Source organism: Achroia grisella, unplaced genomic scaffold (genome assembly GCF_030625045.1).
Source record: "Achroia grisella isolate CSIRO2021 unplaced genomic scaffold, CSIRO_AGI_Agris_v1 utg546, whole genome shotgun sequence".
NCBI classification, from domain to species: Eukaryota; Metazoa; Arthropoda; class Insecta; order Lepidoptera; family Pyralidae; genus Achroia; species Achroia grisella.
The window spans coordinates 5,449,199-5,462,294 of record NW_026712931.1 but is presented as its reverse complement, the minus strand read 5'-3'; the positions used below and the strand labels follow the sequence as shown (position 1 = coordinate 5,462,294).

The window sequence follows — 13,096 nt, the reverse complement described above, 5'->3', positions numbered from 1 at the left end:
TTCTTAATCAGTAGGTAATGTTTTATACAGGGGGCTTGAATATTCTGATTTAGATAATTTGGTATATAATATAAATATATATGTATATATAAATTAGTAGATACTCATTACTGGGATAGTACTAGTGTTACCTCAATTTTTGCTCATGAGCATGATTAACAGATGGTAATAAATTATGAAGAAGTGTATCCAAAGATTGGAAATTAATTTTGTAAATATAGAGATGTTTTATTTGTAAATTGTATGTTTAATGGCAATGTGTCGATGTTATACACTTATAATAAATAAATAATGCCTGAAATTGTTTTTTTTACATTGACCTTTCAAACCCTATCATTAAGCCGAACTAGAAATAAATATACTTCATCTGGAAGAGTCCACTGAATTATTTTTTGTAGGTAGGTATGTACCTATCTCTAAGACACTGATAATTACCTAATAGAATACTTTTTATATTCTTTGGAAGTATACCTACAAAGTTATCAATTAGACTATAATTTTTATATGTTACACGATATTTTTGGCAATTTCTTTCATAAAGATGAATGATTCTTTTTGCTAGCATTACGATTTATACACTGCTGCAATTCTTTCATAACCAAATTGGCATAGATAGGTACTACTGCACGATGGGAAAACAACTTTATAAAGAAATAATATTCAATTTATATAAGAAATAAAAAGATATGGTGCCAAAATGTCTTTTTATTCCATCGCCACCACGAACTTCTGTTTAATGTTATCTATGTACATTATTATAATATCAAATGCGTTATCTACCATACAATCTATCAGTATAATAAATTTAATTCAAATCCGTTAATATTGAATGAATAACAGATATTCAAACAACTACAAACTGATGTTCAATTTGTTGACGGTCTCGGTGGTGTATCGATTTAACACACTACCCTACTTCGGGTAGTCGCAGGTTCCATTCCTTGCACTGTATATACTTTGGTACTCATAATTATTCGTATTGGAATAAATTAATATTTTCTATGCATATTATGCAGGTATATATTAAAAAAAAATTAATGTTTGTTTGAAAAATAACCTTATACTCATAACACAAGAGCTGCTTAGCTTTATACTTAAAAATACTATCTACTATTAGTAGGATTACTTAAGAACAAAACGTTATTTTTAGCTAATTATGGTATGACATAGCTATTTTATTTAGGATAATGTTTTATGTAAACTAAATTTTAAATAGCGATGCCGAGCTAGTACCCGTTGACAGACAAAGCTTCTGACCACCGCATTTCGGGTAACAGTCGTGATGTCATATACGTCATACTTTAATTAGATATTGAATGTGTATATTTATTGTTATTTATTTATTCACTATTATTATACAATTGTTAACAATATACATAATAAATAAACGGTCGACTAGAATAGATTAACGTATGACAGATGAAATGATGAACAACACACAGAGTAGTCTGAACGCTTATTAGTAGGACTGTGGTCGGCCACAGATGCGTATTAGGCGAGTCTGTAATAATTTACTGTTAAATTCTTATTTCTTTTTACAATTTGTCCTTTCTACCCCTATTAAGAAAACTTTATTTCTTCATTTACTGTACGTAGGCACATGTTTCTACAATACTGATTTTTTTATAAGTTTTTCTGCTAAATTTAAATTATAAAATAAAATAAATTAAGTTGGTATTATTCATGACATTGACAGCTACATCAGTAATTTAAAAAAATGACACAATACGGCAACTTGACAGTGACAGTTGGCTAGGAGGAGTAGAATATAATCGAGTTTACTAGGTTTGTCATCGGTTTCAGACGACTATTTTGTGTGCAATCCCAAATCGCGCATTTTCTAGTGATTTTCAAAATTGGGCGTATATTATAGGAATCGAACAATTACTACTTATTTAACAATTAAAAACTGAAATAGATATATATGCTATAATCAACTTTCGGTGTATTTTAAAATTCACGTTTTCAGTTTTATCAATGCAATGCAGTGGATGCTGATGAATCTTTTTTGAATAAATTGTGACTTTTAATTGTGAAAAATGGGAAAATTATTAAGCCTTTTGGCTCGTGATGATTCAAATTGTTGTTCTTCGCCTCGCTACGACATCTTCTTAGATTTTGAAAACGCTGCACCTACGGACACGGAGCGCGAAGTTTATGAAGAAGTGCAGAGAGTTTTATTAGAATCAGAGAAAATCCTTCAGGAAATACAGTGTTATAAAGGTGCGGGGAAAGAGATAAGAGAGGCTATAGCAGATTCTTCAAGGATATCACAGGAGCGAGCTTGGCGTGCCGTGAAACCTCTGGTGGACAAACTACTCAGATGTTACAACCACTCCCTAGAGCTCCAACGGGTGAGTCAGTTTGTTTGAAATATAATTTCAATATATATTTCATACAGATTTTTATTATATAATTTTGCTGACTTTCAGTCATTTTTTGTGGAGATGAACTAAATGGGTAAATTATTTATATATATAATTCAGAAACATGTCATAGCATAATCCAAAAAAATATATATAATACATTCACAATAATAAGTAATAATTTATCCATTGCTAAGTGTTAATCTTCACAAATAACAATATAATTGTATTTGCTGCTTAACTTGATAATAAAGTTCATATTACTATGAGTAATAAACACAAACATTAAGATATGATATGGACCCATCTCTCTGTAAATTTTTCATCGACATATGCAACATACATACTTATATTATAAAGAGTCTATATTTGGTAGTAATTGGTAATCATATTCCCATAAAAACATGTCTAAAATTAGGTCTTCAAGTATTTACAAGTATTCCATAAAAATAATTGGTGCCTGTTTGAGCAGCACATAATTAGTATGAAGTGCATAAAGTGATATTGTTTTAAAATATGGTTTTATATTTATCTTAATATATAATTATACTACTTAATATATGAACTGTACTCTTTCATACATAAAGGTGTATATTAAAAAACAATATGTAATATAATTACTTATAATTACTTAGAAATCATAGACCATTACATGGTCTATGATTTCTAAATATCTGGTTTAGTTCTTTCTATGCTAAACCTGATATTTAGAAAGAATATACATTTTGTATTGATAGTAAACTAGAACTTCATATAATGTAATTCTGAGCACTCTTTTGTAGCGTCTACTAAAATGTATAATATACATATTAACAAGACAACAAAGGTTAAACATTGGATTGAGAAGCTTGCTAATAGAAATTGCATTTCCCTTTATATTGATAGGCTACTAAAAAAATCTTAGGGATATGATATATACCATTATACATAATATGTACCATTATTGTGAGAAGTGTATATTGTAAACATACAAAATTTAAAATAAGATTCTCAGCTAACTGACAATTTGTTTTTTTTTTTGTTTACTGTAGCAAAAGAATCCACATTTCAAAATTCACTTTGAATTCCACATAATAATAAACACCTTAAAAAATCTGCAATATAAAATGGAGGTGTTGTATTTATAATAATAGTTTGATAAATTTTATCAACTGTTTATCACTGATTATATGTACCTCGCTGATATCTCAGCTGTAAACTCATGTTTCAGGTAAATAAATAAGACTATATTTCTATTCCAACTGACCATTCTTACCATTATTATTTTATCCTTAAAAGATAATTAATTAAGGACATGTAAATATTTCATGAAGTAACTGTTATAAATGTTATAGTATTCTTATGTTGCTGTATATTAACAGTAAATGTTTATATGAAATTTCTTTGGATATGTTCTTTCAGATTATTATTTTTATTATCCACTAATGTCAGATAAGGTGGTAGAAAATTTAAGTAAGTTTATCACTCCCCTCTTGCTATTTCTACTATGATTTTAACCAAAACTGCAAAATTATTTTTGTCTTGTGGTTTAAATGCGACAACCACAATTTTATACTTGCCGCTACTTACAAACCACAATAAACGTTCGATCCATCACAAATGTGTGAATATATTGCAAGCGATTGCGGCAAAATCAGAGAGACAAGAAATCAACACTCATAGGAATAACTACAAGTGCTTAGACCTATACAAACAAAGCCAAACTCTGTTTTCATAAGATTGAATGCATATGAAACGAGAACATATAACCTCAACAAGCTATCACAATGGCTTGCTGAGGTTTGCCAAGCTTATGGACGAAGAATGAATGTGAGTCGTATACCGCAACATGCTACACCGCACCGAGTTGAATTGTTCACTTGATGTCAATTCATATCGATGCGCTTCTTTTGATGTCTATGCCTAGGATTTGTATGTTGACCTTTTATCTTATCTTCATCATTCGAAATGAGTTCAAAATTTAACATAAACTTTGTTTCCGATCTCGATTCTAAATTTGAAAACTTTGTATTGACTACATGTATTCCTAATCTTATTGCACGCGATACAAGACGCGGCCTGTTTTTTTTATATTACTTATTATAATTATAAAATTCAAAGATTTTCCATAACGATGTTTATGGCGAGAACGATGCATGTAGGTGCAATGAAGCGAGACCGTTCCACTAGGAATATATAGAATTACAGATAGGTACGTCTCCAATCACATTACAAGTTTCATAGTAACTGTATGTAATACATAACCTGCCTCACCCAAGCCCTTGGGTGAGGCCTTAGCCTTTTTTTTTAAATAATAACCGCACAACAAATATTACCATTAATTAGTTTTAAGGATATTATATTCATATAGGTACAATCACCATTTAATGAAGTTTCTAAAAAACCGGTTGGTATTTATTTGGCATGTAACTCTAAAAATCTTTTGTTTTCTGTAAAAAAACTATGCAAAAATTACTGCAATTCGATGTCTTATATATATTTTACTTTTATACCTTTAAATAAATAAAACTCTAGAAGTAAATGCGTCCATTGTTTTTTTTTTAATGAAACTTATGTCATTTCAAACATTTAATTACTTATTGTTAAATACAATGTAATATATTGAAATTATTACTAATTATTAAATTAATTTCAATTAATTGCAAATGACAAATGTAGATCTTGTTTACGACTTATTTTATAATGTGGCAACCCAAGATAGTATCAGGAAATAATTATTTGATTATACGAATGAACAATTTGTTTACAGGTAAAACAAATTTATTATATACTTAATATTATGAAAAACTAAATTTTCTATTGGAGAATAATGTCCTCATTGCTGAAAACGTAGCCTGTCAAGTACTTCCATAAAAAACAAAGTGACAAAAAAAAAGGAAAAAAATTACTTCCACGCACGCATTTGCATGATGGTCGAATTACCTTACCTCATCCTCATTCTTTCGTTATCCACCGGACCCCTGTCAAAGTATACTGTTAATATAGATGGAATCTATCATCACAGAACAAAATTGTATCTATAAAATTATTTATAATTCTGTTGAGCGTAGAGAATGTTATTATGACTTTGTTATAAAATAAAACGTACTTGAAGGGTGTTCATTCCTCTGTAAATAATAGGATCTAAAAATATAGAACTTTAAAGGTTATGATGTATCTAGTCAATACATCATATGCTTTAAAGTTCTTTATTATATAGATATGTTCTCTACATGCATTAAGAAACTGTCCACAAACAACTTCATACAAAATTGATTTCCCAAAAATCTATAAGAAACACCTTCTTTTAGTTTGTTATCTACTAAAAGCTTTGATATAAATTATAAAGTTGTCTTATGAACAATATGAATTTCTTTTACAAAACCGTGTATGTACATTTATTGGACCCGTGGTCCGTAACTAAGCTAACTCAAGTGCCACTTATCTTATTTCAGAAATAAGAGATGACATAAATAATTTGATAGCCCCTGAGCATTACTTTATATTCTCTGACACGACCCTGGAATTTCAATTCCTGTAAAAGACGATTAATATTAAAATGCTGTCTCCGTCTCTACCTGAACTTTTTTATATGACTGGAATTGTAAACAAGCTGATGGCCCATCTGATGAAAAGTGGTAACTGGATATGCTTACACTACGATATATACTCCACGAACGAGACAAAACTGATTATGCCTCCATGCCATGTACTACATACTTCATATATATATCAGCTTGCAAAGCAAACTGAACCATAAAAACGGATTGTAGAGATACCCACACAGACAACTAAATATAGACTCTAATTTTCAGCAATAGATATAACAGGATTCACATTAATAGACTTTTAAAATATTCAATGTTATAACATGTTGATTTCATTATTGTTAAATTTATAATTATACACACGTATCGCCATACCGTTGCTTAAAACTGTTTACGTAAAAAATCAATCGCATGTCCCAAATATAGCACATATTTAAAATAGAAATATAACGTGTAGCTCAGCGTAAAAAAAGGTTGTTTTTATAGGCCCAGTGTACAATGGCTTTCTATGTATTTTTATTGCATCTTATATGACCTTCACATATTCCTTCAAGTATATATTTTTACAATTTTTTATCAATGATTATATGTATGTACTACAATAAACCAACAAAGTACAAAATATTATAATCAATTTTAAACATAAGCTGCTACTCTAGAAAAACAATTTAAGAAGATATGACAGTTTTGTATAATGTCGGATTGATGCGGTCCACGACCAACCATCTTAAACTAATCCATTTACAGAATCCATTTTATTTTCATACCAATAGGACAATGCAATTAATTCCATTTTATAATATTACCTACTTACTAACTTGTTTTTACCTAACCTCTATTAATAACATCAGCATACACAAGTATCGCATTAACTGTAATTAAATTAATTAAACAATATTATATTACCTGTGTAGGTAACATATATTACGTATTTAGGTAACGTGTATACGTTACGTATTTAATAACGTGGTCCTATTAAATCGCCCACTTCTCCTACAATCATGCCATTGTGCAATTAAATGCAATTCAGCAATTTAAAACTTTTTTCGTTTTATACTGGTCCGTACAGCACCAGTTAGGTGTTGTACAAACGTAAAACTTAATAAAAATGTAAGTGTTTAGTTTTACTATTTTAATTCTGAACTCTTAACCCCATAGTGCGAGTATGGTGCCGAACTGAAAAAGTAATCAGTAGTATTTATTTTTTGTTTTGTTATTCTCTTTTTACCGATAGCGACCGAGTTTCCTTGATATATAGAAAATACATACACAACATATATGTCCATAGTTATCTTGTTAGAATGGGTACATTTGTATGTACATACCAAATCTTAAAATAATTTCATTTGAAATAAACATAATACTGTTTTTGAGATATCGAAATCCTTTCATAAATAAAGAGAATGATGTTGACCACTTGTTTAACTACAAACATAAAGAAAGGTGAAATTATTATCTCCCATATTGACCGAGTACGTCTCATTACTTTTTACTGAAATAAGTCAGACTGAAGTAGAGACCTTTAGAAGCTGACGATACATGATTCTTTATAGGTGCATCGTGCAAGTAATGAATAGAAACATCGTTACGCACATAAATGCTTTAAAATTTGCCGTAAATAATTATACTTTCACTGTTTAACGCGATTTTGCCTGCCCGGAATCCGTTGTCTCCCATTTCTCTTTCAGAACTCCAAGTAATCCTCATTTACTCTTTTAATGATTATTATTTATTTATCTTGTTGAAACTAATCTCTATTAATGATATTATGTTTCTGTGTCCAATTGTTTATTCTATAATTTTGACATGTCACTTTATGTGTTACTTATGTTGTTATATATTACTAGCTGTTACCTGCGACTTCTTTTTGCAACGTCTGCTTTTTTGAGTTTTACTATGTCCGTGTTAGTGAGGGGAATCTATCTTCACGTTAAATTCGATTTATATACTTTAAACTGTTTAGTTATGAAAAAGAAATAGATAGACTCACTGTCGATTTTAAGATCTTAGTATGGATTTAACTATTATTTAGAATAAATAATTAACTATTAATTATTTACCATTTTGTTACCTGCAAAAAATGCAAACTAAGTACTAGGTAATAATATAATAATAACCCTAGAAATTCACAAGACGCCATCTACCTTAACTTTGGAACTATATGAGATAGATTCTATGTTATAATTAATAAACAAATCATATATACTTATATATACATTTTTTTGTAAATATATAAGTAATATACATAGAAAACACCCAGACCAATTCTAATTATCATACTCATGAATACAAAATGTTCAAACCGTTCAGGAATCGAACCCGTGCCCTTCAGAAATCAGGCGATGTGCTAAATCGCTATACCGTCGAGGCCGTTAGGTAGTTGAACTTCAAGTAAGGTACATTTCACTTGCTTTCAACATTATCCGGCCATATATCTCCAGTATATCGAACGTGTTTCCGGCACAGACAAACTTATGATTCTAATAGGTAACACACCGAGTTTCTTCAGAGTAGTCACTCGCCGCCTAGACCACCGTCAGTTACATGTCAATAATGTTTATACCGACGTATTTCCGTTTGCTTCTGGAACAGTTTATCTAAATACTATTTTTGTTAATCCGAAAGGCGGCGGCAGGCTCACCCCTGCAGAGGACGATTCAAATATACCCAGCGAAATGTGGGCATGTCAAGTATTGCGTTCATCGAGACGTGACGACGTTGACATTATGACATAAACCTTTTTTCTTTTCAATCTCAAGGATAATTCACTCAGCTTCATCTAGTCAAAATCTATAGTCTAATCAGCCTAAGCTCAGCCGAACTTGAGCTATATTTACTAGACAGCTGAAATTAATACAAAGATATATTTACTTTATTTTAAAATACATATATAGAAAACACCCAGGCCCATATAAACAATCATACTTATGAATACAAAAGTTTGTACCGTACAAGAAATCGAACCCGTGAACATTGAAAAGAAGGCGGCGTGCTCAACCGCTAGGCTTATTCATTCATAAAGGTATATATTTATTACAAGAATAAATTGAAGTATGAGTTATTATAAGTTGTTAACTACCCGTGGTGCATTTTATTTGAGACTAGATGGCACTTTATGTGTGTCCTACATTATTATTTAACACGTAAACATATAATAAACTTCTGATACTGTTCAAAGTCTTTATAATACATAGGTACTATAAAAATATACACAAGTTATAAATATTTTTTTGCCAAAGTGAACCTGCAGATAGTGAAATAGAAGTCAATGCCTCTGCTCATTTTGCTTTGAAGGATGACATAGGAATAAATAATAATAAAAAAAGAGGTGTCACCTTAGTCTTCTGAACATGTGATAAATCACGTGCATTACAATGTATTTTGTGGTGTTTTCCATTTATAAAGACCATAGTCATCACTCTATCGGGTAGCCCATCAACATGTCCGGGTAGCACAACATCCGCTTGGTCTTGGTACTTTTTGTCTAAGCTCGAAAAACGATACAACCCATAAAATACGTGATACAAACAACACTATAGTGTACCTGCATAAATTATAATAGGGAAATGATTTGAATAATTGCAGAAATAATTGAAATATCCGAACAAATGCCTTCTATGTCTATAACCATAGTACAACAACCGTATAGCATGTAGAAGAAACGTTAATGAAGCTTATTATTAGGTCACTGGGTTAGAACCGCTTAACGTTCTTATTGAATACAATAATACCACGCCACACCCCATATTCATGTCGTTTTCTTATTCAGCAAAGAGGTTTTTTTTCTTGGGTTTAGGCGCTTCATTTTTTTTTTATGTAATTGTAATGACAAACAAACAGTAGCCCAACCGGATGGTCAGTGGTAACCATTACTTATATACAGACATCACGTTATCATGTAACGCGCGTGATAAAACTCACGTTATTATTACTGTATACTAAAATGTCTTGCCTATAATCCCGTAATTTCACTGCCTAATCTCACCTCACAACACATAGTTTACACTCAATTAATCTGAAATAGATGAGAAAGATGCCCACGCAGGCAACTTTTTACAAACTATACCTCGATAGACTTGTTCATGATACTATTAATTTATTAAACTGTATTATGTCTAAATGTTATCTACAAATATTACTACCAAATAACTACAATGTATGTATCTATAGATTGTTTTAATTATATTAATATTAGCTTATCAAATTCATAACCACTAGACGATAAACATAACTAATCATATTTTAAGAACATCGTAATATATTTATTACAATGCAAAAAAAGAAGTGTGGAAATTCATTGTTCAGTTTCTTGGACAATATCCGGAAAACTGTTTCTAAATCATCTTACATATTTGTTTATTTACATAGACAGTCTACAGTGGTTGTTTTAAAAATATGACCTATTATAATTATTACATGAAGCTATTTTCAATCAATCATTTTTACAAAACTTGCGCTGGTTAACATAGCATGTTTATGATGTAGGTGATTGTATTGTAAACACAATGGCCAATTCAATTTATCATCCATTCTTTACTTAAGGTAGGCGTTCGTTTCAAATATAAATTAAAATATAAGTTCGTTTAAAATAATCAAGTAGTCCTTAAATACTTTCAAACGGAGCCATGTATTACTTTATTGTAATCTCCGAAACTTCTATATGTATACATTTTTTATTATTAGATGATAATGAACTATCTAAAACAGAAAATAAAATGAGGGTGTAGTCAGGTTAGTCAGCCAGCCCGAATGTGGGGAATTCACCAGGAATTAATCACGATGATTTCCAAAGGAAACCGAGAGGTCTACATTCCTAGCAGTGGGCCAACAGTAACCATTAATGACAATCCCTTCCCTTCCTACGTAATAACAGTCTAGATACCATAGTTTTTTCAAGCAATCAAAGTTCACTTGACTATTAAGATGTGTACATAACTATTTTATGTATTTATCTCTTTATTTGTTATCACTCATACTTTGATTTTCATGTACATTTATGTTATTGCCATTATGTCCAGAGTTATCACTATTTGTATTAAACCACAACGCCACAAAAGGCTAAAATAATGATGTGTTATTGATGTCTATTTTTTGTGAAATAAACATTGATGAGAACTGGGGAAATGTGTCAGGTTTGTCATTACATTCATTGTATGATATGTTCGCTCTAGAATCAATACCTAATCCTTTATCGAATATTAACATTCGTTTAAAAATCCTTTGTACCAACCACTCGCGTATGACGTCAATGTTGCACTCTTTATTTCAATAAACAATAATAACTGAGGCATAACTATATCATCCCACGTTTATCTCGATACGTGTGACAATCACAATCATCCAATCAAACACTTCAACACACATAGAAGTCGCGTGAGAATTTCAAACATCATCGCATCCTTTAGTGGGGATGTTTCAATTGACTGTAGGGGATTAATATGGACACCAATAGAAGGGTGTCGGTTGATAACTATAAACACATAGATACCTATGTATTGAGTACTTTATTCATATTTATATGTACATATGTAATCAACGTAACTTTAACACTTTGAAAATAATTAGCAGTGTTTTTTTGTATTTGGAAATAGTATTATAATTCTTTAATTTTCCCATACACCGGTACCTGTGATAGATGATAAAATGTGGATGATGTCAGATCACTTACCCTGTTGTGACGAGCTTTAACATTTCGTAATTTCTTTTTGTATGAATCTAAGGTGGAACAAAAGGGATCCAAATCAACAAAAAAAAATCTTCTAATGTGATAAAGAGGACTCATAATTTTTATGTTTTATAGGATTTTTTCGCCCACCGGACTAGTGAAACCTTTAGTGGATACGAAAATGTTATAATATCGACTATGTAAAAAAAGAAACTGATAGGAACGTTTCGTGAGAAAATATTATGAATGTATTTGTTGCATGCGGAATAAGACTGACTGATTAGTTTGACATCAAGTTACCGTATAACTAATCACCTATATTACTGATTAACTCATAGATATTATATAACTTATAAATGACAATACAATGTCTCACCATTCATATACCTAATAAAAATGTGACGCTGTCTTTTATGAATGAAGATATTGGGGGACTTTATCAATTTACAACGTAAAAGCAAAACATTGGCTGATTTTTTCTATATTTGTCTCTTCCCTTGTACGCGCTAATATCAGCAATGATTTAACTGGTTTGGCTTGAATTTAAGAGGCCTATTACAAAATGATGCCGCTCAACTTTAGGTTTAATCGCATGGATTTACGCACACATACAGTAATACACGCACACAGACGCAAATAACCGTGTAGCTCAATCGGTGTGGATTTAGTATGAACCATTTTGATCCTTGTAATATTTTAATTAATAATGTGATATGTTTCTACTTAACTGAGTAACATAAACTACTTATTGGATTTTTTTTAAATAACGTGATTTATCTTAATTATCAAAGTGCTAATAATGACCATATTTTTTTATTATATTATTCCTAGAGGGTTGATGTCAGGATGCTGGCCGATTGTACAACTAAAAGCCAAAACCTTAAGTAATATGAGTAACAAATAATTGGGACAGGAAGATGAAATTACTATAACATAAATTTACTAATTAATTCTTCTTACGTATTAATTCAGTTTATTTATTAATAGATACAATATAATTTATTATAAGAGTCGGATACATTATTGCCATATTCACTTGTTCTAAATATTATACTTAGCAAATAATTATTTTATTTATATATAATAGTTGTGTTTTCAAGGCTTTGTTTTGATTTAAAGGTCCCATCCTTATATGTATATTAGGTGTGTCCGCGACTTCGTTAGCGTGGTATAATGAAATTGACCAAATAAAGGAAATATATTTAGATTATAACCTAAAAAAATTTCTTTGTTTCACTTAAACAATGACGATACTTTTATGCAACCTTTCATCTCCGCTTTTAATCCCTTACAATACTTTTTTCGCACTATAAAGTAGTCTATGACCTTTCTCAGGGTATACTATCTGTGTATATGTATATCTATCTATATAGACTACCTGTGTATATATATGGTAGTGAATTTACAAGGTACAGGGGAATAACACCCGAGTTTTCAGGAATGGCAACGCATGAGGGAAACAATGTGCTGATATGAACATGTCAGGTACTGCTCATGTATATAGGCGACGGTTACCCCTTTCCATCAGGAGAGCCGTC

At 30.6% G+C, this 13,096-nt stretch overlaps 1 protein-coding gene across 1 annotated transcript in view; it reads left to right on the top strand.

The window, feature by feature from the left end:
• The first annotated feature begins 1,769 nt into the window (after positions 1-1,769).
• The window catches only part of LOC131848178 (CYFIP-related Rac1 interactor A), a 36,738-nt gene continuing 25,411 nt past the window's right edge, over positions 1,770-13,096 (top strand). The window contains exon 1 of the mRNA XM_059197954.1: positions 1,770-2,354. Coding sequence (XP_059053937.1) covers positions 2,040-2,354 — 315 coding nt within the window. The 5' untranslated portion in view covers positions 1,770-2,039. The remainder of the gene's footprint in view (positions 2,355-13,096) is intronic.